The sequence below is a fragment of the Oratosquilla oratoria genome, chromosome 6 (genome assembly GCF_046742065.1).
Source record: "Oratosquilla oratoria isolate Oo_2021 chromosome 6, ASM4674206v1, whole genome shotgun sequence".
Lineage (NCBI taxonomy): Eukaryota > Metazoa > Arthropoda > Malacostraca > Stomatopoda > Squillidae > Oratosquilla > Oratosquilla oratoria.
This window is the reverse complement of record NC_134782.1, coordinates 81,968,440-81,994,633: the sequence shown is the minus strand read 5'-3', so window position 1 is coordinate 81,994,633 and position 26,194 is coordinate 81,968,440. Positions and strand designations below refer to the sequence as shown.

Here is a 26,194-nt window from a genome sequence, read left to right as displayed (position 1 = left end):
GACCTGGCCATTAAAAATTCCACTTAATAAAATTATTTTAATGAGTGTTTTAAATTTTCAATTTGCTCATTTCAGTTGGGGGGCTGACCACTTTTTTGGGAAGGCTAAAGCACCCCCAAGTCCCCCCTTGGTGCCGCCGCTGAGTAAGTATGATTACAAGTTATTTGGAAATTCGTTAACAAAAGTGAATAGTGAAGAAAGATCTCTGCATAATTATCAGTAACAATCTCAAATCATCCAAGCAGTGTATTTCAGCCTCTGAGAAAGCAAATAAGATTCTAGGGCTGATTGCACAATCTTTTGACTTCAAAAGTCCATCACTCATTAACAAGCTATATAAATCTTTAGTTCGTCCACATTTGGAATATGCTGTTTCCGTATGGTCACCGAATCTCATTGAAGACATTGACAGATTGGAAAAAGTACAACAGCGAGCCACAAAACTGATTCCAAGTATCAAAAATAAATCATTCGAAAGTCAACTAAAACATATGAATCTGTTTTCTCTAAAAAAAAGCGTAGACTCAGAGGTGACTTGATACAGGTCTTTAAAATTCTAAAGGGAATTGACAACATCAAGAGTGACAAAATTTTCACAGTGAATGTGAATCCGATAAGAAACAATGGTCTCAAAATGTCCGGATATAGATTCAATTTGGGAGTGGGTAGAAACAACTTTGCCAACCATGTAGTTAATGAGTGTAAACTTCTTGCAGAGGCAGTGCAATGTAGTTCAGTTCGAAGCTTTAAAAATCATTTAGATAAACACCTAAGCAAGATGCTGTAATGATTATCTTTTATTTTATATTGTTTTTGTTTTGTTATAATTTGTCTGTTTGATTCTCATTTATTATTAGTTATATGTCAATTTATTATTATTTACTATTTAACTGTTTGTTTATTATTTAACTATACCTATGCATTTATTTATGTATTTTATTTATTTACATTATTATAGTTTTTATTTATCTATTATCATTATGATTTTTTTTTTTTGCATCCGACCTAGATACGGACAAAAAGGTCTCCTGTCAGCATGCTCTGCCTTTGTAATCCTTTCCCAGTCTGCTTTTTGAAAGAATCCTCTTATTTTATTAAAAAAAAAAAAAAAAAAAAATTCCATACATCAATCTTCCCTTTCTATATTGTTCATTTTTTCCATGTATTTTCCTCATTTAGTTTCAGTTCAATCAATATGTGGTCACTTTTACTTATTGGTGTCTTTATTCAATCTTTTCCACTATTTCAGGTTCTGATGTGATTATTAGGTCTAGTCTTGATGGTTCTTCCTCATTTCTATACCTAGTATTATCTTGTATCCATTGCGCCATTGTATATTCTATAATCATATCAAGAAGTACATTTTCCCCATAGGTCATCTCCACCCTTCACTGTCATCTCTTCCCAGGAGATTTCTTTACAATTAAAGTCACCCATTACAACTATTCTCCCTCTATCATCCATGATCTTATTTAGTGTTATCCTTGTGTCTTCTAATATACTTTTGTGTTCTCTCTCTTACCATGAAGCTGTTTTATGAGGCACATAATTTACCACAAACTCCCTGCTCTTCCCATCCCTGTCCTCAACTTCCATCATAATCATCTCTACTCTATTCTTTCCATATGTGACATTCCTCACATTCATATCCTTCTTAGTCAGGAATATAACTCCACCCCCTTGTTTTACCTCTCTGTTTCTCATCTAATAATTATATGTACCATGGCCTACACTGTTGTGTGTTAATGGACCTTTCAATTTTGTCTCTACAATTCCCATTATGTCCGGTTCGTTTTCCTTCAGGTAATCATTCAGTTCATTCAAGCCTGTTATTAACCCATCTATATTTGTGTAAGACACTTTTGATTTTCTGCTACTTCCATCGTGTTTTCTGTTTCCTTTCCGTTTTTCTCTGCCATGAACCATTTCCTCACTTTCATATCCACTACTCTCCAATAGAATTTCTCTTTGTCTGACTCTGTTTTTTTTCTAATCTTCTAGTCTTTTTGTTTTCTCATCCTCTCTTTCCTCTTTATTCATCTCTCTTTTTATCCATACCTGTTTTATATAGATCAGTTTTTGCTAGTTTCCCTATTTTTACCATATGCCTAAACCATTTTAGCATTCTTTGATAACCTCTATCTGTCAGGTCTCTTACCACCCCATTTGCCACCTCACCTCCCCTTTTTTCACTCTATCCATCCTTTTAACCCCATCACACTTATTCATCATATCATCTCAAATACATTTATTCTTTTTCTTTTTGCCTCCTTCAAGTTCTGAGTCATTGTTTCATATAGTATAGTGGTTACAACTACTCCCTTGTACAATATTCTCTTTGTGTTTATTCACAGATACCTATTTCTCATGGCATTTTTCTTTCCTCCAAATATTTACTTGCTTCTTTTACAATGTAATTTACCTCCACCTCTACTCCATTCCTTGCTACCTGTGACACAAAACATTATCCTCCAACCTTTCACCCTTTTAACTCACCTACCCACCTTCATCACCACTCCATGTACATCTTATCACCTCACTTTAACCCACATTTACTTTAAATATTCTCCTCTCACATACCTGCACAAATTCTGCCAAACTGCTGCAGTCCATCCTCTCAGTTGCAAGAGCAATTTCATCTACAAACAAAAACTGGCTCACTTTCCATCTTCCCTCCACTTTCACTTGTCAACTCCAAACTACTACCTAGCACCCTCACATTTATCTCCCTCACTACTCCATCCATGTACTTGTTGAACAACCATGGTGACATTACACAACCTTAGTGCAGCCCCAACTTCACCTCATACCACTCTCCCCCCATTCTCTATTCTAACACAAGCTTTACAACCCACATGATTTTTTTTTTATTGCCCTCAATAGATTTCCACCTATCCCATACATCCACAACACATCCCATAATGCCTTTATGTCATCCCTATCATATGTTTTCTTCAAATCCATGAAAGTATACAAGACATCCTTACCCTTTGCTAAAATCATCCTGCACACCTGTCTGACAATAAAAATATGATCTTCACACTCTTCCTTTCTTAATCCCACACTGTTTTCTCCCAATTGCTTCCTGTCAGGAAGGTGACAATGTGGGCCTAGCTGGAAGGCAAACACTGGAGGGGAAGAACAAGTTTATTGTACAAAGCAAATGGGTATCTCTTTTGTAAAAGCATGGCCCATGGGACCACGGCTTAAGGTGGCAATATAGCCAAGAGTTGGGTGCTGAGAAGACTGGTCACTTTGGTAGCAGTGAAGATGCTGGGTTTGTTCCACATATTGGCAGCTGGGGAAAGTGGTGAAGTTCCAGGAAGTGACTCTGCTCAAGGGAGATGGTGAGGGAGGTGGTGGTGATGCTTGTCCTGTGGTGCTCTAAGGTGGTCAGTGACTTCAGTGGTTTCTGTCTGCCTTATATTTGCCAGGTCAGGTCATGACCTATGTGCTGATTGGCTGCTGGGAGAGGCTGTTGCTGTGCTCTAAGTTGTACCTCACCTCTAACTGGGGATTGCTACTTCTAGGTACTCAAGGTGGGTCATCCCAGGGGAGCTCACATTGTGCAAGCTGACTGGGTAGTGGTGAGACTGTGAGCTGTTGTGAGCTGCTGTGCATTGCCAGTGAGGACAACTGCCCATCACTCCCCTTTTCCCCTCCTAATTCTCTCAGTTAATACCCTCCTATTCATCTTACTGACTACACTTGACAGATTAATCATTCTAAAACTACTACAGTCATATTTGTCTCATTTTCCTTACATATATATTCCTCCACTCAAATGACACTCCTCCCTTCCTTCAGGTGCACATTAATCTCACTAGACATTCCTCTCCCATTTCAGATATTTTCCTGGCATCTTCCATTACCATCAAAACCTTCCTATCCTCCTCTGTATTCATCAACTTCCCAAAATATTATGACCATTTTTATTTCCATTACTGACCATTTTTATTTCCATTACTGACCAGATGTACCCTTTATCTTCTTCCTACCCAACTCCTCCCCACCTTTTTTTTTTTTTTTAATTCTCCAACACCTACTCTACCTCATATCTGCTCTCCTCTTGGCTCCCTCACATGGTTCTTTGCTTCCACCCTCTGTTCTGTACCTCTCATATACTTTCCCATACTTTATATGCTCATTTCTTTTCTCCACCCCCACCACTTCGGCCCACCTTTCACTGTCTGTCCTTTTCCTGCCCATCCTCATCCCACATACCATCTTTGCATACTTTGGCACTTTTTCTTTGAGACACTCATTCTTCCTCTACTCTTGTTTCTCCTTTATTCTTCAGTACATCCCAAACTTCTCCCCGTTTTGACTGGTATTCTTTCTCAATCAATCAATCTGTTGCCTTAGGTCTTTCTTGCAGGAGACTTGATGCCCCCAAGGAGCTGGCCACCTCCACTGATTTGGCATATTAACCACTTAGTATGATGACTCCTACACAGGTGTCATGAGGCACGAGTGGGTACATGATGCCAGTATTAGCATCTTGATTATATATCTTTTTTGTAGTTTGTGAGTTACCACTGGATTCTGTGAACTAGATTGATCACATTTTCTGTGTTTATTATTACTCAGAGTAAAAGAGAACAAGTAATACAGCAATGACTTTATATTTTGTAATGCGAGTAGTGTGATCAGTCTTACATATGGCAGCCGATGCTGTGCACGAGAATTTGACTCATATCGAAGTGGTTAAGTCATTCAAAGAAGAGATTTTGTGTTACTGTCTGTATAGGACAGTGGTCATCAAACTTTTCAACCAGTGACCCTCATGAACATACCTCCATTCCCCAGTGACTTGCATTGGTGTAAACAACTAAAACACATGTAACTATCATGAATAAATTGTATTTAAAAATATGGTTGCAAAATTGTTAATATTTACTACCATAATAACTTAGGAATTAATACAAGTTGCTTGCCTTTATAAGAAAGCTATTTGAAGATACATCAGGATATCTATGACTAAGGAAATAATAAAAAATAAAGTTGCATGACACCTGTACTGTTAAGGACATGTTAGGTGGAAACAAACCAAAGTGTTGACATCTGGCTGGATGTTGGTCATATTCATTCTCAAATCACCCTACTCCTTGAGTTTCAGGTAGTTTTGCTGCTTGATAAGGATAACATTGGCATAACTGAAGCTATCTTCTATCCTGTACGAGGTGGGAAAAACAAGAAGAAATGGTTCAACCACTATTGTGAAATTTGGTTACTTGGCCATGGTGTTCACACTGCTCCCATGTAAGGCTTTGGCCACTATATCCAGACTCAGTTAAGCGAGTTTGCCTTAAAATTCTGGTTCATACTCTGCCTCATCCATTTGTAGCAAAAAATTGGAGCACTGCAGTTCTGACAATATATATATTTTACATTGTCAGCCACCTCATCAGTGCCACACATCACATTTCCATAAAAATTCAAAAGAGAAGGTACTTTCTCATCAGTGATATGCAGTTTTACCATCTTGTTATGGGCTATGTTGTATGAGGCTTTCTGCCCACCTTCAACATGAACACTTATAAGCAACTTGAAAAATTGATATTGTATGAGTATGTGTGACTCTTCCATGCAATATATTACTTTAACTTAATATGATCATGGGCTGTCTGGTCACAATCTTCACATTGATTCATTTTACAGAAGGAAAAAATAAGTATTTATAAAAGTAAGTAATCAAATTTCAAGATATGCTATACTACCATGCAAAAAAAATTCTCTCTGAAATTTAGCAAGTTCTTATTTACTCAATGACCTCCTTTTGACTCCGAGGCACTTCACCAACCCCCTAGAATCCCTCTCAACACTCTAGCCTCCATCGACCCTGTAGAATCCTCTAGTGACACCCTGAGGGACACTGAGGACTTGTTTGGCAAATCCTGGTATGGGATGAGAGTAAGGCAGTGTATGTAGAATGAGGTACTCTACATCTTGTGTGAGGGCTGCATCTGGGATAGTTGGAGAGTATTGCCAAATTAATTATGTGTTGGTGTTGTCCTAATGTAGAATAGTGACCTAAGTGCAGACATGCCAGTTTAGTTCTTGCTTACCTTGGGAGTGATTTCTTAGTTGTGTTGATGTCTGGGGGAGCTTTGTAAAGTATAGAATTTGGAGGTATTGTGGAGTGCTTGGTGTTGTGATATGAATGTTTATGTCTTTGCATAGACATGTAGGGTGCTTGGGGTAGGTTATTATAGATGTTTATGTACAATGTTGACAGGAATATATATATATATATATATATATATATATACACACACACACTTTTTTTTTTAAGTAGTGTGTGATATTGTGTGAGGAGTAGGAGGCTTCAAGGATTTTTGCATAGACTATCATTTTCATGTGCTCCTCTGTGGAAAGAATTTTGGTTTCTGATTAATAGGTAATAAATGTAGCTGTTCTACTACCTAGTTGTATTTTATGGGAAGGGGAACTATGCTTGTGGTGTCCTGCCTTTGTATCTCACAGTGTCTAGTTTGCTCTTAAACTCATGAATGGTTTTTGCACACACTATTTTTTCATCCAGTTTGTTCCAAGTGTCCACCACTCTATGTGGAAAACTGTTTTTCTTCAGATCTCTTCTATAACTATGTTTTTTTATTTTCTTTCCATGTCCTCTTGTGTTTCTCTTGTCCCAGTTTAACAAGTCCTCTCTATCAAGTATTTCTGTGCCCTTCATGATTCTGTAGATGGTCAGTAGGTCACCTCTCTCTCTTCTTTGCTCCAGAGTCGGTAACTCCAGTTTAGCCAATCTCTCCTCATATGATAAGTTTACAAGTGCAGGTGCCATTTTTGTGGCTGCTCTCTGGATTCTTTCTATTTTCTTTATATTCTTTTTGGTACTGGACGACCACAATGTCACCGCATATTCTAGTCTAGGCCTTATCAGTGTGACCAATATTTTTTTTAATTATTTCTTTGTCCAATTATGTAAATGTCAATTTTATTGATCTTAGGTTACCCCCCATGTAGGGGGAAGAAGCAAGTTATAGGATTTTCCAACAATTTTGTTTATCTGTTTATCATAGGACAAGTTGTTTGAGATAATTACACCCAAATCTTTTTCGGATCTCTCCTTTACCTCCTTAGTTCCAATTTTTATATTGTCCTGATATTCTATTTTTACTTTTTCCAAACTCCATTATGCTACACTTCTTAATATTGAAGTCTACTTCCTATTTCTGACTCCAGTTCCATACCTTGTTCAGGTCTTCCTGTAGTGATTCACAATCATTTTCAGTTTTTACTTTCCTTAGCAATTTGGCATCATCTGCAAAGAAGCTCATGTAACATTGCACATCATCATCCATGTCATTCACATAAATAGCAAACATTATTGGAGCCAATACAGATCCTTGCAGAACTCCACTCATCACCTCTTTCCAACCTGAATATTTTTCTCTGAGCACTACTCTCATCTCTCTACCAATCAGGAAGTCCTCCATCCATTTTAGTAGGTTCCCTTGTATCACTCGTATATGTTTCAGTTTTTTTTAATAATTTTTTGTGTGGTACTTTGTCAAAAGCTTTTTGTAAGTCCAGGAAGGCACAATCAGCCCATCCATTCCTTTCTTGCGCTATGTCTATTAATCTTGAGTAAAGACATATTTTGTGGTACATGATCTTCCTTATCTGAACCCAAAGTGTCTTTGGTTTATTATATTATTATCTTCCAGGTGTTTTACCCATCTATTCTTGATGATTTTCTCACAAATTTTGGCTATAGTGCTTGTTAGTGAAACCAGTCTATAGTTAGTTGGTTCTTCCTTGTTTCCTCCTTTATATATTGGTACAATGTTAGCTTTTTCCAGTCTTTTGGTATTTTTCCTTCTTTAAGTGAGCTACTTACTACGCTATGTATTTTGTTCATTAGTTCTTCTTTGCATTCTTTAAGAATCCAATTTACAATTCCATCCGGGCCATGTGATTTCCTGACGTCAAGGTTTGATAGATGTTCCATTATTTCTTTTTGTGTTATTATTTCACTCATGGGGGGAGATCGCATTTCATTTCCCTTGTCCCAGTATTGTGCTACCTCTCTAGTGAAAACAGACTTGAAGTGATTATTCATGACTTCAGCCATTTCTAATTCTTCTGGGTATTCTATATTTCCTTGGTGTAGTTTCACCATTTCCTGTTTATTTTTAAGTTTACCATTCATGTATCAATAGAATAGCTTGGGTTTATTCTTTGCATTTATCTATAATGTCCTTTTCATGGTTCCTTTTTTCCTCTCTTCCTACTTTTACATACCGTATTTTCCGGCGTATGAAGGACCTAAAAATGGGGGGGGGGTGCGTGTTATCCGGTGGTGCGCATTATCTACGGCCTACGATAAAAATTCTGCGGCTGTGTGTGTAATTTTTTTCACAACAACGTGACGATGTTGGCCGTCACAAAGTCGGGACGGCACACTTCTCCGTGACGTTCCGTGAGAACATGAAGAACAGCCATGGTGACATGAAAGAATACGCTAGCATGGGCTACCGTATATAAATATTTGGTGTAGGTAGGTATCCATCGAATCTTATTTTTCATGCTTAAATAGGCTTAAACACCATGAAACATGATCAATATTCATGATATTTGCCCATGTTCACAGCATCCTAGTTTGAATTTTTATGTTGGCTTTGTTGCTTCACTTTAGGTATGGTACAAATTCCGTTGCGGCCGTTCATAAACTCGTGTCAAACACCTGACTACAACACCCTCTTTCGGGAGTTATATTAACTAAACGTCACCTCGATGAGAGACTGTCCTATTTCACCACTGTCATTGTAGGTTCAAATCTAAAAAGAAACAGTCTGTAGTTTGTTTCAGTATTAAATAAAAAATGGTAAAAACGAATTATTTCCTCAAGATATAAAATTAACATTTTCTGAAAAAATCCCAAATTTTTTCTGTATATTTTACTTTCAATCAACTTTTTTTTAGATCATATTTCCTACAAACTATTTAAGCTACAAAGTAATAAGGGACCAACGCACAACATGAGTAATATACCGGTACATGTAGTTCCGACTTTTTCTTACGGTAGTTGGTTCTCGATTCTCTCACTAGATGGCGATCGGGCATGCGCATTATACGTCGGTGCGCGCTGTGTACTGAGATAACGAAGTGCATGGGTGCGCATTATAACCCGATGCGCATTTTAAGCCGGAAAATACGGTACTCATTTCTATAGTTTATATATACTTGCCATTTTCCAGTTTATTTTTATCTTTTCTCTATCTTTCCCAAGCTCTGTCCCTTCAATCTTTTGCCTCACTGCATCTTTTGTTGAACCAGCATTTAATGTACACTCTCTCTAGCTTTTGTCTTGGTATGTGCCTTTTCACCCCTTCATTGTAAGTATCCATCAAGATATCCCATTTCTCTTCCACTTTTGTCTCTTCCATGTAAAAATTTTCCCAATTTGCATTCTGGAAGAATTTCTTTATAGTTTTCCAAAGTCCATTTTGCTGTACATCAATCTTCCTTTCCTATGCTTTTCATTTCTCTCCATGTATACTTCTTCCTTTAGTTCAGTCTCAATGAGTATATGGTCACTCTTTCCAATTGGTGTCTTGTATTGGATTTTATCCACAATTTCAGGTTCTGTTGTAAATATCAAATCTAGTCTTGATGGCGCCTCATTATTTCTGTATCTGGTGTTTTCACTGACCCACTGAGTCATTGTATATTCCATGGTCAAGTCCAGTAATACATTATCCCACAAGTCTTCTCCGCCTTTCACTGTCATGTCCTCCCAACAAATTTCTCTGCAATTAAAGTCCCCCATAATTACCGGGTTACCTCCACCCATTAGTATCTCATTTAATGAATGCCTTGTATCTTCTAGCATTTGCGTATTCTCGTTCTCTTTCCAAGCGTTTGTATTTGGGGGCGCATAAATCTCCACAAACTTTTTACTTTTCATGTCCTTGTCTTTGACTTTTATCATGATCAGTTCTACATTACCTTTGCCCTTCACAATTTTTGTCACATTCTAGTTTTTCTTGGCCAAGAACATGATTCCTTCTCCCTGTTTCTCATCTCTGTTTTTAATCCAGTAATTGTATAGTCCATTTCCAACATCGATGGGTGGTATTGCACCCCTTATTTTAGTCTCCACATTTCCCGTTATGTCTGTTTTTTTTGTTTTTTTTCTAACATGTAATCATTAAGTTCATTCAGTCCTGAAATTAATGTGTCAATGTCAGTATAGGCCACTTTCAATTTTTTCCTTTCTCCATTTTTTTTTTTTTTTTGTCTTTTGTCACCCATTCTGATGTACCATTTTCTTTGTCTCATGTCGATTACTCTCCAATAGAATTCCTTGCCTTCAGTCTCCATTCTCTTCGAGTTTTTTCCTTAGCTTCATCTCTTAGTGTCTTCTCTTTTTCTAATTCCTCAATACTCCTTTCTCTTTTTATCCATATCTTATTGTGCTGGTCACTCCTTGCCAATTTACCTACTTTTTCAAATATGTCTTCTACCATTTGTGATCTTATTTTTAAGAGTCAATTTCTATCCTAAGAATAATGACCAATCCTATATTTATCAATAACATCCTTCCCTACAACCTGGGCTCCACCCTGAATTTCTTTTAGGATTGCTATTGCTGTCTTTTTCTTATTTTTTTCCCATGTACCGCACCAGACCATGTTTTTCTTTTAGTCCATTTTTTCCTATCTCTGACCCAATTTGCCTTTTCATTAATTACTTGGATAATTGTGTCTTTTGCATTCTCCTGCAGTTTCTTTATTTTCAATGTTTTTCTTCCATTTCTTAATCTTTTGGATACTTTCCTCACCTAAGTTCTCTTTGATTTTTTCAGTCATTTCTGGTGTTTTGTTGTTTACCTCTTTTTTTAAGTTGTCGCTATTGGTAGTATAATTAATTTTCTTATTTTCAATTCACTCTTCACCTCTCTTATATAATTTTTCATTTCCTTAATCTCGTTCTTAGATCCAAGTTAGTTTTCCTCAGGTCAGAAATTTCAATGTTTGTTTGCGCTAACCAATCCATTAGTTCAACAATTTCCTTCCTGTCCATAATTTCATTCTCCCACCATTTCCTATTTTTACTCATTTCCCTCTCTATCTCTAGGATTTGATGTAAACTCCTTTCGAACGTGCCAAATCCTGACAAAGCATTCTCGTGGTATAACCTGGTGGCCTCTGGGGTTTTGCAATGATTGTGTATATCATGTTTAGGCATGGCACCGCTAGATGACCCTGCTTTGGAGTTGTAGTTCGAGTCAGACTTTTCATTATTTTCTTTCATTGTTTTGCTAATTACGTCTTAATACATTTAACTAGTACTGCAGAGATATCATTTCGGATACCCATGATTTCTCCCCTCCCATTCAATACAAACCAGGTTTCCTTTTTTTGTTGTTGTAAATCTTCTTCTTTGAGGCACAATGACAAAGGTGTAGGCGGTTCCGTGGTCCGCATGTGTATTTACCTAGTTGTACCTAGTTATATTTTATGGGAAGGGGAGCTATGCTCGTGGTGTCCCGTCTTCATATCTCATTTTATCTAAAGTATTTTTAAATTCATGTATTGTTTTTGCACACACCACTTTCTCATCTAACTTGTTCCAACTGTCTATTACTCTGTGAGGAAAGCTGTTCTTTTTCAGATCTCTTCTATAGCTGTCTTTCTTGATTTTCTTTCCGTGCCCTCTTGTATTTCTATCATCCCATTTTATCAGATTCTATCAATAATTTCTATGCCTTTCATGATTCTGTAAATAGCTATCAAATCTCCTCTCTCTCTTCTTTGCTCTAGTGTCTGTAGCTCAAGTTTTGCAAGTCCCTCCTCATATGATAGTTTTGAAAATGTTGGTACCAATTTTGTAATTGCTCTTTGTATTCTTTCAATTTTTTTTATGCATTTTTTTGTACTTGGTGACCACATCATTGCTGCATATTCCAATCTTGGTCTTATCAGAGTGATTAGAATTTTCTTTACCATTTCTTCATCCAGGTATGTAAATGCCTTTTTGATTGTTCTTATTAAGTTATAAGTTTCTCCAAAAATCTTATTTATATGTTTCTCAGGTGACATATTATTTATAACAATGACTCCCAGGTCCTTCTCATTTTCTACTTTTTTTATTCCTTCTTCTCCCAATTTATATGATCCTGTTATTCTGTTTTTGCTTTTTCCAAATTCCATTATACTACACTTTTTAGTGTTGAACTCCATCTCCCACTTCCTACTCCATTCCCATACTTTATTTAGATCATTCTGTAGTGACTCAATCTTCTTCCATGTTCACTTTTTTTAATAGTTTTGTATCATCTGCAAAGAAGCTCATATAACTTTCAATTTCTTCATCCATATCATTAATATATATAGCAAACATTATTGGGGCCAGAACTGTTCCTTGTGGAACACCGCTTATTACGTCGTCCCATTTTGAGTGTTTGTCCCTTATCACTACTCTCATTTTTCTTTCTTGCAAAAAGTCTTCCATCCATTTAAGTAGCCCTGTATTCCTCCTTCAGTTTCTAATTTCTTGAGCAACTTCTTATGTGGTACTTTGTCAAAAGCTTTTTTTAGGTCTAGAAATGCACAATCAGCCCATCCATCTCTTTCTTGTATTATATCTATTAGCCTTCAATAGAAACATATTAAATTAGTGACACATGATCGTCCTTGTCTGAATCTGTTAGAGAGACTGGTCTATAGTTGGTAGGGTCTTCTTTATTTCCTCCTTTATATATAGGTACTATATTTGCTTTTTTCCAATCTTCTGGAACTTTTCCTTCTTTCAAGGAACTATTTATTATGCTATGTATTTTGTCTGCCAGTTCATTTCTGCATTCTTTCAAAATCCAGTTTGCTATTTCAGTGTATTTACCTAGTTGTATTTTGCGGGAAGGGGAGCTATGCTCGTGGTGTCCCGCCATTGTATCTCGCAGTGTCTAGTTTGCTTTTAAACTCATGAATGGTTTTTGCGCATACTATTTCATTATCCAGTTTGTTCCAAGTGTCCAAAACTCTATGTGGAAAACTGTTTTTCTTCAGTTCTCTTCTATAGCTATGTTTTTTTTTATATTCTTTCCATGTCCTCTTGTGTTTCTCTTGCCCCAGTTAAGTAAGTCCTCTCTATCAAGTATCTCTGTGCCTTTCATAATTCTGTAGATGGTCAATAGGTCACCTCTCTCTCTTCTTTGCTCCAGTGTCGGTAACTCCAGTTTAGCCAATCTCTCCTCGTATGATAGGTTTGCAAGTGCAGGTACCATTTTTGTAGCTACTCTCTGGATTCTTTCTATTTTCTTTATATTCTTTTTGGTACTGGGGGACCAGAATGTCGCCGCATACTCTAGTCTAGGCCTTATCAAGTGTGTGGTTGTTTTAGTGCAGTCAGCTATAATTCTTAATTATTTGTGTTATTTGTAGGATATCTTTGTTCATTTAACTATTGGGTACCATGCTGTAGATGCATAATTAAATGCAGTTCTAATGAGATATTTGTGTACAGTGATAAATGTTTATTTCTGCTGTCCAATTTATGTCCCTACTACTATTTTTTGTATGGTCAGTTTCTTGGTTCCCTTCACTGTCAGGTCTCTAATGTGTGGGCTGAAGGTCATGTGTGTATCAAAAGTGTGGCTCAGTATTTTTTCCACTAGGAAAATTTGGCCAATTAATCTAAATGTAGGCCTTTCTTTAATTCAAAGAATTCAGTGGCAAACAATGTCACTGGTGACTTCTGAGAAGAAGAAGACATTCTGTTTTGTATTAGTTTTAGTTTGTTTAATTAAGTAGATTAGTCTATTTCTGGCTGCTATGCTGGGCTGTTATTGTTAGGTTGTGTGTATAGGTGGAGTTTGATGTGCTCTGTTTTGGAAGTGGGGAGGTCACTTGTGGACAGATTGAAGAGTTAGTAATAGCATGGCTCTTTGGAGTTTTTTTTTATTTTTTTATGTCTATTAAAGGATTGTTCTGTGACAGTCTGCACTCTGTCAGCCAGGAGTTTTGTCAATTGTATAATGTGTATCTACCAAATTGTAGGGATGACCCATCATCCAGGAGGAGCCAAGAAAAGAGGGATGGAGGGAGGGAGGGAGGGGTGGTGAATGGGAGTGGAGTGGGTGGGGATCAAATGGGTCGAAGTGGATTTGTGCCTTTTGACTTTGGCTACCTCCCTTGTAAGGGGGAAAAAGCAGTTGGTATATGTACGTTTTGATATACCAAATTGTATTTACCTAATTGTAGTATACATGAAAGGAGCAATGCTTCCTAGGTTCTATCACCTACTCTCCAATTTATCACATCTAACTTCGAGATCACTGTGTCTTGCTACATTGCTTCTGACTCAGGACAATGGGCAGAATACAGGGATGACCCATCATCCATGATGAGCTAAGATGAAAGGGAGGAAAAGGTTGCGGAGGAGAGTGAAATGGGTGGGAGTGGGTATGTACCTCTGACTTGGCTACCTTCCTCATAACAGGAGAAAAGCTCTTGGTATATAGATAGACAGCATGAAGATTATGTACAGTTCCAACTTGGTTTACATCCTTAACTTCCAGTTATCATATTTAAATTTGAATCTATGTGCTGTTCCAGATTGGGTCCCTTCTAAGCTATTCCAAGTGTGTTTGGGGACTGTCAAAAGCCTTATTCATCTCTACTGTCATTACTGTTCTGTGAGTGGTACTCTCTGGGTGAAGCCTTCTTGCTGGGTGAGGTTTGTGAACAATGTGTTAGTGGATTGGTCCTATTTGAATATGTGTTGATTAGGTGAAGAAGGTGTATGTGTTTTATTTCTCCATAAGATAAATGTTGCCATCATTTTAGACATTGTGGAGAGGAGGGAGATAGGTCTGCAGGATACTGGGTTTTCTGTCTCACAACCTACATACAAGAGAACATTCATATACAAAAAGCAAACCAAACTGGCATGAATACAGAGAGGAAACAGAAATGAACTTAGAGTTCTTCAACACAGACCAGATTCTTCCACTGACATGGTAGTGGATATGATAGAAGTGACCATTCAGGAAGCCAAAATATACATTCTAAGAAAAAAAAAAAGTTGATGAATGTATCCCCCAGATAACCAGCTACAGCCACCAGACAGGTACATAAGTTACTCAGTAAAGAAATAATATTGTTCTCTGGGGATTGTTAGTGTATGGCATTGTAGAATGAAGTGATCTATTTCAAAGTTGGCAGAACCAGTGCTTTTAGTCTCACCTTAACCCCTTCAATACGGGCCAAAATCTCGCGGGCACCATTAGCTGCCAGACATGCGATGTTGTGTCATAATACTCACATTATAAAAAATAAAGTTACCGCACTGCTGTACTGCTCGTTCTCTTTCACCCGTAAATTTTGATAACCATAGAAAATATGATGAAGCCAGTTTACAGAGTAAGGGGGTCACGCAGGTACAACTACAATATATATAATGAAGACACCGTAGGCGTCATCGTATCGAAGGGGTTAAATGGTTTATCTGCTAGGCTGGGAACTAGTTTGGTTCCTGCCCTTTGTATTCTCCCAATCTTATTTATATCTTTTACTCTATGTGGGAACCTTACCACTGTTGCATATTCTAATTTCTATCAGTTTTTTTCATCATGTCTTCATCCATATAGTGAGAAGCCCCTTTACTCTTCTGCAGCAGTTCATATGTCTCTCCCACAATCCTGTTGATATGTCTTGTCAGTGGACAGGTTATCTTTTATATACACTCCTAAATCTTTCTCCTGTGTATTGTATGTGTTTGGAGTGTGGTTATTTCTGCTGTGGTGTTTTTAAGTGACTGTCTAATTTTTTTGCCTTTCTGGAGAAGGGTAAGCTGTTGTGTATTAGTGCTGATTCTACCTTTGTGATGTATTTTTCTTTCCTGGTTGTGGCACAGTCAGTGAATATGGATAGTGTGGTTTGAGGTGTTAATTTTGTTTTCTATATATGGGTAGACAGAAAGGCACTGTTGGAGGTATGGCAGATAAATGGGATAGGAGTAAAGCTGTTATGAGCAGTCAAGAGTTTTTACAAGAGTAGTAGAGCCTGTGTTAGAATTTGAATTGGAGCAAGTGAGTGGTTTGAGGTAAAGGTGGGACTTTGCCAGGGATGTGTCATGTCACCTTGGTTGTTCAATTTATACATGGATTGGGTGGTGTGAGAGGTAAATGCATGGGTAATGGGTTGGGGCTTGGAGATGGTTAAAGAAAATGGAGAATGGGAGATTTGCCAGTTGATGTTTGCTGATGATGCTGTGCTTGTAGCAGGATCAGAGGAGGGATTAAGGAAGTTAGTGACAGATTTTGGGAAGGTGTGTGAAAGAAGGAAGTTGAAAATAAATGTGTAAATAAGTAAGGTGATGATATGTACAAAGGGAGAGGATGGTGGCAAATTGTAAGTGAGTATTAAGGGAGAGATACTGGAGGAAGTGGATAGCTTTAGATATTTGGGTGTGAATGTGGCAGGAAAGAGGAGTGGAGGTGGATGCAGAATGTAGATTGAGAGATACAAGTAAATGCCTTGGTGGATTAAAAAGTGTAATGAGAAATAGACATCTGGGAATGGATGCTAAGAGGAGATTGTATTTGTACCTAGTTGTATTTACCTAGTTGTATTTTGTGGGAAGGGGAGCTACGCTCGTGGGGTCCTGCCTTTGTATGTCTAGTTTGCTTTTAAACTCATGAATGGTTTTTGCACACACTATTTCCTTGTCCAGTTTGTTCCAAGTGTCTACCACTCTATGTGGAATTTTTTTTTTCTTCAGATCTCTTCTGTAGCTATGTTTTTTTATTTTCTTTCCATGTCCTCTTGTGCTTCTCCTGTCCCAGTTTAACAAGTCCTCTCTATCAAGTATTTCTGTGCCTTTCATGATTCTGTAGATGGTCAGTAGGTTGCCTCTCTCTCTTCTTTGCTCCAGAGTCGGTAAATCTAGTTTAGCCAATCTCTCCTCATATGATAAGTTTGCGAGTGCAGGTGCCATTTTTGTTGCTGCTCTCTGGATTTTTTCTATTTTCTTGATATTCTTTTTGGTACTGGGTGACCACAATATCGCCGCATATTCTAGTCTAGGCCTTATCAGTGTGACCAATATTTTTTTAATCATTTCTTCGTCCAAATATATAAATACCACTTTTATTGATCTTAGCAAGTTGTAGGATTCTCCAACAATTTTGTTTATCTGTTTGTCATAGGACAAGTCGTTTGAGATAATTACACCCAGATCTTTTTCGGATCTCTCCTTCTTTACCTCCTTGGTTCCAATTTTATATTGTCCTGATATTCTGTTTTTACTTTTTCCAAACTCCATTATGCTGCACTTCTTAATATTGAAGTCCACCTCCCATTTCTGACTCCAGTTCCATACCTTGTTCAGGTCTTCCTGCAGTGATTCGCAATCCTCTTCAGTTTTTACTTTCATTAACAGTTTGGCATCTTCAGCAGAGAAGCTCATGTAATATTTCACATCCTCATCTATGTCATTCACATAAATAGCAAACATTGTTGGAGCTAGTACGGATCCTTGCGGTACTCCACTGATCACCTCTTTCCAATCTGAATATTTTTCTCTGAGCACTACTTTCATCTTTCTACCAATCAGGAAGTCCTCCATCCATTTTAGTAGGTTCCCTTATATCCCTCCTATATGTTCAAGTTTAATAATTTTTTGTGTGGTACTTTGTCAAAAGCTTTTTGTAAGTCCAGGAAGGCACAGTCAGCCCATCCATTCCTTTCCTGCACTATGTCTATTAATCTTGAGTAGAAACATATTAAGTTTGTGGTACATGATCTTCCTTGTCTGAACCCAAATTGTCTTGGGTTTATTATATTGTCTTCTAGGTGTTTTACCCATCTATTCTTGATGATTTTCTCACAAATTTTGGCTATAGTGCTTATTAGTGAGACTGGCCTATAGTTAGTTGGTTCTTCCTTGTTACCTCCTTTATATATTGGTACAGTGTTAGCATTTTTCCAGTCTTTTGGTATTTTTCCTTCTTTGAGTGAGCAATTTATTATGTTCTGTATTTTGTCCATTAGTTCTTCTTTGCATTCTTTTAGAATCCAATTTACAATTCCATCCGGGCCATGTGATTTCCTGACGTCCAGGTTTGATAGGTGTTCTAATATTTCGTTTTGTGCTATTGTTATGTCGCTCATGGGGGGAGATCGCCTTTCATTACCTTCGTTCCAATCTTGTGTTTTCTCTCTAGTGAAGACAGAATTGAAGTGATTTTTCATGATTTTGGCCATTTCTAAATTGTCTGTGTATTCTATATTTCCTTGGCGTTGTTTCACCATTTCTTGCTTGTTTTTAAGTTTACCATTCACATATTGATAGAATAGTTTGGGTTGCTCTTTGCATTTATCTATAATATCCTTTTCATGGTTCCTTTTTTCCTCTCTTCTCACTTAAACATACTCATTTCTATAGTTTACATAGACTTGCCATTTTCCAGTTTTTTTTTTATTTTTTCTCCACCTTTTCCAAGCTCTGTCCCTTCTGTCTTTTGCCTCACTGCATCTTTTGTTGAACTAGCATTTAATGTACACTCTCGCTTCTGTCCTGGTACGTGCTTATTTACCCCTTCATTGTAATTATCCATCAAGATATACCATTTCTCTTCCACTTTTGTCTCTTCCATGTAAAAATTTTCCCAGTTTGCTTTCTGGGAGAATTTCTTTAGTTTTGCACAGTCCGTTTTGTTGTACATCAATCTTCCTTTCCTATGCTTTTCATTTCTCTCCATGTATATTTCTTCCTTTAGTTCAGTTTCAATGAGTATATGGTCACTCTTTCCAATTGGTGTCTTGTATTGGATTTTATCCACAATTTCAGGTTCTGTTGTAAAAATTAAATCTAGATTCGATGGCTTTTCGTTGTTTCTGTATCTGGTGTTTTCACTGACTCACTGAGTCATTGTGCATTCCATGGTCATATCTAGTAGTACACTACTCCACAAGTCGTCTCCTCCTCGTACTGTCATGTTTTCCCAACAAATTTATTTGCAATTGAAGTCCCCCATAATTACCAGATTACCCCCGCCTATTAGTATCTCGTTTAATGATTGCCTTGTATCCTCTAACATTTTTGTATGCTCATTTTTGGGGGCTCATAAGTCACCACAAAATTTTCTACTTTTCATGTTCTTGTCTTCAACTTTTATCATGATCAGTTCTACATTACCTTTGCCCTCCACTATTTTTGTCACATTCAAGTTTTTCTTGGCCAAGAACATGATTCCTCCTCCTTGTTTCTTGTCTCTGTTTTTAATCCAGTAATTATATAGTCCATTTCCAACATCGATGGATGGTATTTTGCCCCTTAGTTTAGTCTCCACAATTCCCATTATATCTGGCTTTTCTTCTAGCAGGTAATCATTAAGTTCGTTCAGTCCTGAAATTAATCCATTGATGTTGGTATAGGCCAATTTTAAATTTTCTTCTCTCTCCACTTTTTTTTTCTGTCTTTGGTTCACCCATTCTGATGTATCATTTCCTCAGTCTCATGTTGATTACTCTCCAATGGAATTCCTTGCTTTCTGTCTCCGTTCTTTTCATGTTTTTTTTTCCTTTGCTTCATCTCTTAGTGTCTTTTCTTTTTCTAATTCCTCAGTACTCATCTCCCTTTTTATCCATATCTTATTGTATTTTTCACTCCTTGCTAAGTTACCTACTTTTTCAAACATGTCTTCTACTGCCATTTGTGATCTTAGTTTTATTTTTAGGGGTCGATTTCTATCCCTAGAATAGCAACCAATCCTATATGTTTCTTCAAAGTCTTTCCTTGCATCTTGGGCTCCCTCATGAACTTCTTTTAAGATTTCTATTGCCGTCTCTTTTTCTTTTTTTTTTCTCATGAATCTCTTCAAACCATGTTTTTCTTTTAGCCCATATACCACAATACATTTTTTCCTATCCACTGTGTCTCTGACCCAATTTGCTTTTTCATTAATTACTTGGATAATTGTGTCTTTTGCATTATCCTGCATTTGTTGTTGGATTATTTCTTTGAAAGCAATTTCTTTATTAACCAATTCCATATGGTGACGCCTACATAGGCGGCATGAAGAGGAAGTGGGTACTCGATGATGCTGACATCGCCATCTTGATTATATTTATCGTAGTCGTACCTACGTAATTTCCATTCTCTCTAAACTGGCTTCATCAATTTTCTATGGTTATCAAAATACACGGGTGAAAGAGAACGAACGATTGAGCACTGACTTTATTTTTTATAATGCGATTAATATGACGCAATATTGCATGTCGGGCAGCTAATGCTGCCAGATATGCGATGTGCCCCGGAGTGAAGAGGTTAATCTTTTGGATACTCTCCTCACCTAAGTTCTCTTCGATTTTTTCAGTTATTTCCTGAATTTTTTTATTTACCTTTGTTTTTAAGTTTTTGCTATTGGTAGTATCATTAATTCTCTTCTTTTCATTATCACTCTTCAGCTCTCTTATTTCCTTTTTCAATCCCTTAATGTCGTTTCTCAGGTCCAAGTTAGTTCTCCTCGGGTCAGAGATATCAACGTTTGCTTGCGCTAGGCAGTCCATTAATTCAACAATTTCGTTTACTAATTCCATAATTTCATTCTCCCACAGTATCCTATTCTTGCTCATTTTCCTCTCTATCTCTAAGATACTTAGACTCCTGCTTTCATACTTATTAAATCCAGAAAAAGCATCTTTGTGATACTCCCTAATCGTGGTCGGTGTGATGAAATGTTTGTTTACATCGGGGTTTGTCATGTTGTTACCAGATGGCTCTGCTTTGCATTTTCCTTTTGAGTCGAACTTTTCGTTATTTTCCTTTATTTTTGCGAATTATTCCTTAATACAATTTACTAACACTGCGGAGATATCATTACGGACACTCACGATTTCTCCCCTCCCCTATAATACAAACCAGGTTTCTTTTTTCGTTGTTTATCCTCTTCTTTGGGCCCCAGCGACAACGAAGGTGTTCACGGTTCTGTGGTCGGTGTGTGGTGTATTTGAAGGGGTGATTGTGCCAACAGCACTATATAGGGATGAAATATGGAACATAAGAAAGGAAGAGAGGAGGAGTTTAAATTTGTCTGAGATGAAATGATTGAGAGGTATGGAAGGGGTTACTAGGCTGGATAGAGTGAGAAACAAGGAGGTGAGGAGGAGAACAGGGGTGGAAAGGGAGTTGGGAGATAGGGTTGATGAAAGAGTATTGGGATAGTTTGGACAGATGGAAAGAATGAATGAAGAAAGATTAGTAAAAGAGGTGTGGGAGACAGAGGTGGAGGGAGTGAACATGAGGGTGTGACCAAGGATAATATGGATGGATGGAGTAAAATGGGCATTAGGAAAGAGAGTAATGTCTGTTGCTGTTGAGGAAGGAAGGGAGAAGACAGAGAATAGGGGTGAGTAGAAAATGGTTGTGTATGAATAATATTTTGATGCAACTCAAAGGGATTTCTTCCTGTATTCTCTTTTTCTACATTAGGGGACAGAGAAAGGGGGTTGCCATTAAATGAAGTGGTCTTACTGTGGATGTGCTGTGTCTTCCTGCATTGATTCTGACCCAGGACAGTGGGTGAGATGCAAGGATGACTCATCATCCAGGAGGAGCCAAGAAAAGAGGGAGGGAGGGGTGGTGAATGAGAGTGGAGTATGTGAGAATGAAATGGGTGGGAGTGGATTTATGCCTTTGACTCTGGCTACCTTCCTTGTAAGGGGGGAAAAGTCCTTGGTATATGTATGTATGTATAAATATATAGGCAATGTTTATGATATATCATTAATCTGTCCTGGACTGGAATATACAACAGTGAAATATATAAGAAAGACTGAAAGAATTCAGAGAGCAGTAATCAAAATTATTCCCAGCTTTGCCAATAAGATGTATGTGGATAGGCTAGAAGTATTAGCCTTGACAGTGTTAAAAGATTGAGAAGAGAATGAGATTGTGGTGTCCAGATCATTGAATAGGGTGGACTTAATTGACAGAGAGGATCTCTTGATTTAGGATTGGAGAGCATCATAAAGTCATGGGAACGAGTAAAAAAAAATAAAAAGACAACATGTCTTATGGATGTGAAAATGACAGTTTTCCATACTTGAGTTTATACTCCTGGAATAGCCTAGATGATGATTTGGCACAAGCTGGAATCACATGTGAACTTAAGATGAGGTATGATAATTGGAGACTAAGAGACTGGACCCCACAAGTGTAGCTCCATTCCTGTATACTACAATTAAATGCAATTAAGTAAATACATATACACACATATAGATATACACCAAAAGCTCTTTCGTCTTTATAGAGGGATTAGCCAAATCAAAGTACACACTCACATCATAAACAAATAAAACCCACTCAACCATCCCTCCTATCTAGGTATCTCAGGATCTGCCCTATCCCATATCACACTGCTTGGGTTAAAAGCCATGCAGTGTGACACAGCTCTTCCACAGCAGGACCCAGCAGTTGGACCTAGATATATCCCACATTAAGGTACCCTCATCATCATCCATTCAAATTATGAAGCAGATGAGAATATCCTTTCCTTCTGCATCTTCCCTTCATCCATTAAAAATATCCTTCTACTCACTCATTTTTTTAACTTTCTTTTCTCTACTCAAAAGATATTCCACATATACCCATGATCCCCTTCAGCCTGTCCGACAATCCTATTCTCAGTCTTTCTCTCAAGCTCACTCTGCTAGTCTTTCTTCATTCATTCTTTCCACATGCCCAAACCAGTTCATCACTCTGCTCTATCTTATAACAAGTTAAAAAAAAAAGGGTTACCAAAGGAAGAAACTTGGTATAACAAAGTTCCCCCACTTTACTTTCTAGGTTTTGTTTGTCGATTTCTAGGTTTGTCCTTGGTGAGTAAAGTAGTTGAGGAAGTATCTGAATCATTTGGGTTTGATGCTGATACTTGGTTGTTTCCTGCTTCCCCAGGAAAATTCGATCTCTGGTCTTCAAGTCGTCCTGATTGGAAACGGACAATAACAGAGAAAAGGTCATCATCTGGAACAGTTACTGCTGACTGAGTCATCTGCACTTCAGTGGGTAGAGAACTCCGTTGGTCTTCAATACGTGAACCCTGCAGAGATGGTTAACACTGTATTTACAGGACATTTTAGACACTAAAATGTGGGTAATTACAAAAATTAATCTAATTCACTCCACCAAGTTATTCACATATAAATACATACGAAAAGCCCTCACCCTTATATGGAGAGTGAGTCAAAGAACACATCAGCTTCATACATATGAAAACCTATCTTACATATCCTTCATTTGGTATTTCATAAAAGATTACCAGCACTTTCATTCTTGGGAAAAATTTTGCACCAAAGAGGCACTGTAGAGGTTTATGTAGGACAATGCAAAATAGGAATAGTAGAAGTTAAAAGTAATCAGCATACTTTTATGAATAATGATTAGGTTCCAATTATACAGCCTATATATGTATATATATATGTGTATATGTATGTATATGTATATATATGTATATATATATATATATATATATATATATATATATATATATATACAGTCGTACCTCGGTACTCGACCGCCTCTATACTCGACCAAATCGGTGCTCGACCAAATAATTCGAGTAGAAAATGCATCGGACCTCGAACAGATTTTCGGTACTCGACTAGCTCGAACAGCGGGTAAGCGTCAGTTCGACTCAGACCACCAGCGGAGTAAGACGTACGCAGTTTGTTCGAGTATTTCTTCCCAGATTTAAACTTTTTCGTGTTGCTCTAGCCCTTAATAATGGGTCCAAAGAAAGACAGTGATAAGGGGAAGGCAAAGAGGAAAACAGTGAGGACCACTTTTGAACTGAAGAAGGAAATTATAGCAAAATATGAAAGTGGTGTACGAGTGTCCGACCTCGCGTCGCAGTACGAAATGGCAAAGTCAACCATTTCCACTATCTTGAAGCATAAGGAAGTGTTAAAGAAAGCTGATGTTGCAATGGGAGTGACAGCAATTAGTAAGCAAAGGCCTCAGATAATGGAAGAAATGGAGAAGTTGATTCTTATCTTCACCAAGGAAAAGATGTTGGCAGGGGACAGCATTAGTGAAGCTCTCATCTGCGAAAAAGCTCTTCAAATTTACGAAGATCTATTGAAAACTACTGGAGGTGAAAGTGCTAGTTCATTTACTTTCAAGGCAAGCAGGGGATGGTTTGAAAAATTTAGACATAGAACGGGAATTCATAGAGTTACCAGGCATGGGGAGGCAGCCAGTTCGGACAAAGCAGCGGCTGAGAAATATGTTACAGAATTCAGCGAGACCATCAAGGCTGAAGAGTATGTTCCTGAACAAGTGTTCAACTGTGACGAGACCGGCCTGTTTTGGAAGAAAATGCCGGCCAATACGTACATCACAAAGGAGGAGACAAAAATGCCTGGTCACAAGCCTATGAAGGACAGGCTAACGCTGTTATTGTGTGCCAATGCTAGTGGAGACTGTAAGATCAAGCCCTTATTAGTGTATCATTCAGACTATCCCCGTGTATTCAAGAGAAATAACATCATAAAAACTAAGTTACCAGTTATGTGGCGAGCTAACACTAAGTCGTGGGTCACAAGACAATTTTTTACTGAATGGATCCATGAAGTGTTTGCTCCCCAAGTTAAGGCATACCTCATAGAAAAGAAGTTGCCATTAAAATGCCTTTTAGTGATGGACAATGCCCCTGCACACCCTCCAGGTCTAGAGGATGACTTAACAGATGAATACAGTTTCATCAAGGTGAAGTTCTTGCCCCCTAATACTACTCCCTTACTCCAGCCTATGGACCAACAGGTAATTGCTAACTTTAAAAAACTGTACACCAAGGCCCTCTTCCGAAAGTGTTTTGATGTGACATGTGATACCCAGTTGACCCTTAGAGAATTTTGGAAGGATCACTTTAATATCCTCAATTGTGTTAACATAATAGACCAAGCTTGGGGTAACGTCACTTATAGGACATTAAACTCTGCATGGCGAAAACTTTGGCCTGAGTGTGTACCTGAGAGGGACTTCGAGGGTTTCCAGTATGAGGCTGGTCCAAGCACTGCTGCTGTTATTCCTGCTGGTACATGTACTACTGAAGAAAATGCTGTCATGGAGGACATTCTTTCCATGGGAAGAAGTATGGGCATTGAGGTCAACAGGGAGGACATCGATGAGCTTGTGGAAGGCCACTCTTCTGAGTTGACCACAGAAGAGTTATTGTACCTGCAACAACAGCAGCAGCAAGATTTGGTTCAGGAGCAGGAATCCTCAGAAGATGAGGATGTAAGAGAGGAGGCTTCCAGTGCAGTGATCAATGACATGTGTGCTAAGTGGGGTGAGTTGCAGGCGTTTGTTGAAAAATACCATCCTGATACAGCAGTCAGTAACCGTGCTGTGATAATTTTCAATGACACTGTTATGGCGCACTTCCGAAAAATAGTGCAGAAAAGGCAGAAGCAACTGACAATGGACAGGTTCCTTCTTAAAGAAAAGAGGAAGGCTACTGCCCAGCCAGATTCACCTCCACGGAAGAGAGAGAGAAGGGAGAAAACCCCTGAAGGCGCGTTACCTAGCGTCATCATGGAAGGGGATTCCCCTTCCAAGGAGTAACCCTCCCTCCCGTCCTCTCCACATCCATTCCTGTATGCTATCAACCACTCTCCAAAACGTAAGTAAATTATACAAAATGGTTTATAATGCTTTATTTATCTTTATCATGTACTGCTTGTGCACATTTACATCTTCATTGTTGTTTAGATACACGTTCTTATAATATTTTAGGTATTTTTCTTAATGGTAAGAACGGATTAAAATACTTTCCATTATTTCTTATGGGAAAATTGGTTTCGGTGTTCGAACAAATCGGTGCTCGACCACCACCTCAGAACGGATTATGGTCGAGTACCGAGGTACGACTGTATACATACATACATATATATACCAAATGATTTTCCCCCTTTACACGGGGGGTAGCCAAAAAGAAAAAGGCATAGAAACCACTCCCACCCATTCCATCCCCCATATACTCCACTCCCCTCCACCCTCCTCCCTCCCTCTCATCTCAGCACCTCCCGGATGACAGGTCATCCCCGCATCCTGTCCACTGCCCTGGGTCAGAAGCAGCATCGCAAAAACACAGCACATCACATATACCATACATATACCAAAGGCTTTTTTCCTCCTTACATGGGAGGTAGCCAAA

At 38.0% G+C, this 26,194-nt stretch overlaps 1 protein-coding gene across 7 annotated transcripts in view; it reads right to left on the bottom strand.

Annotated features, from left to right (window-relative positions):
- LOC143026661 (G-protein-signaling modulator 2-like) overlaps window positions 1-26,194 on the bottom strand; it is a 235,417-nt gene that overhangs the window by 4,364 nt on the left and 204,859 nt on the right. For 2 of the 7 annotated variants that reach the window (XM_076187427.1, XM_076187431.1), the window contains exon 13: window positions 22,818-23,077. The exons of the other annotated variants lie outside the window; for them this stretch is intronic. In XM_076187427.1, coding sequence (XP_076043542.1) covers window positions 22,818-23,077 — 260 coding nt within the window. The remainder of the gene's footprint in view (window positions 1-22,817; window positions 23,078-26,194) is intronic. 7 annotated transcript variants of the gene reach the window in all.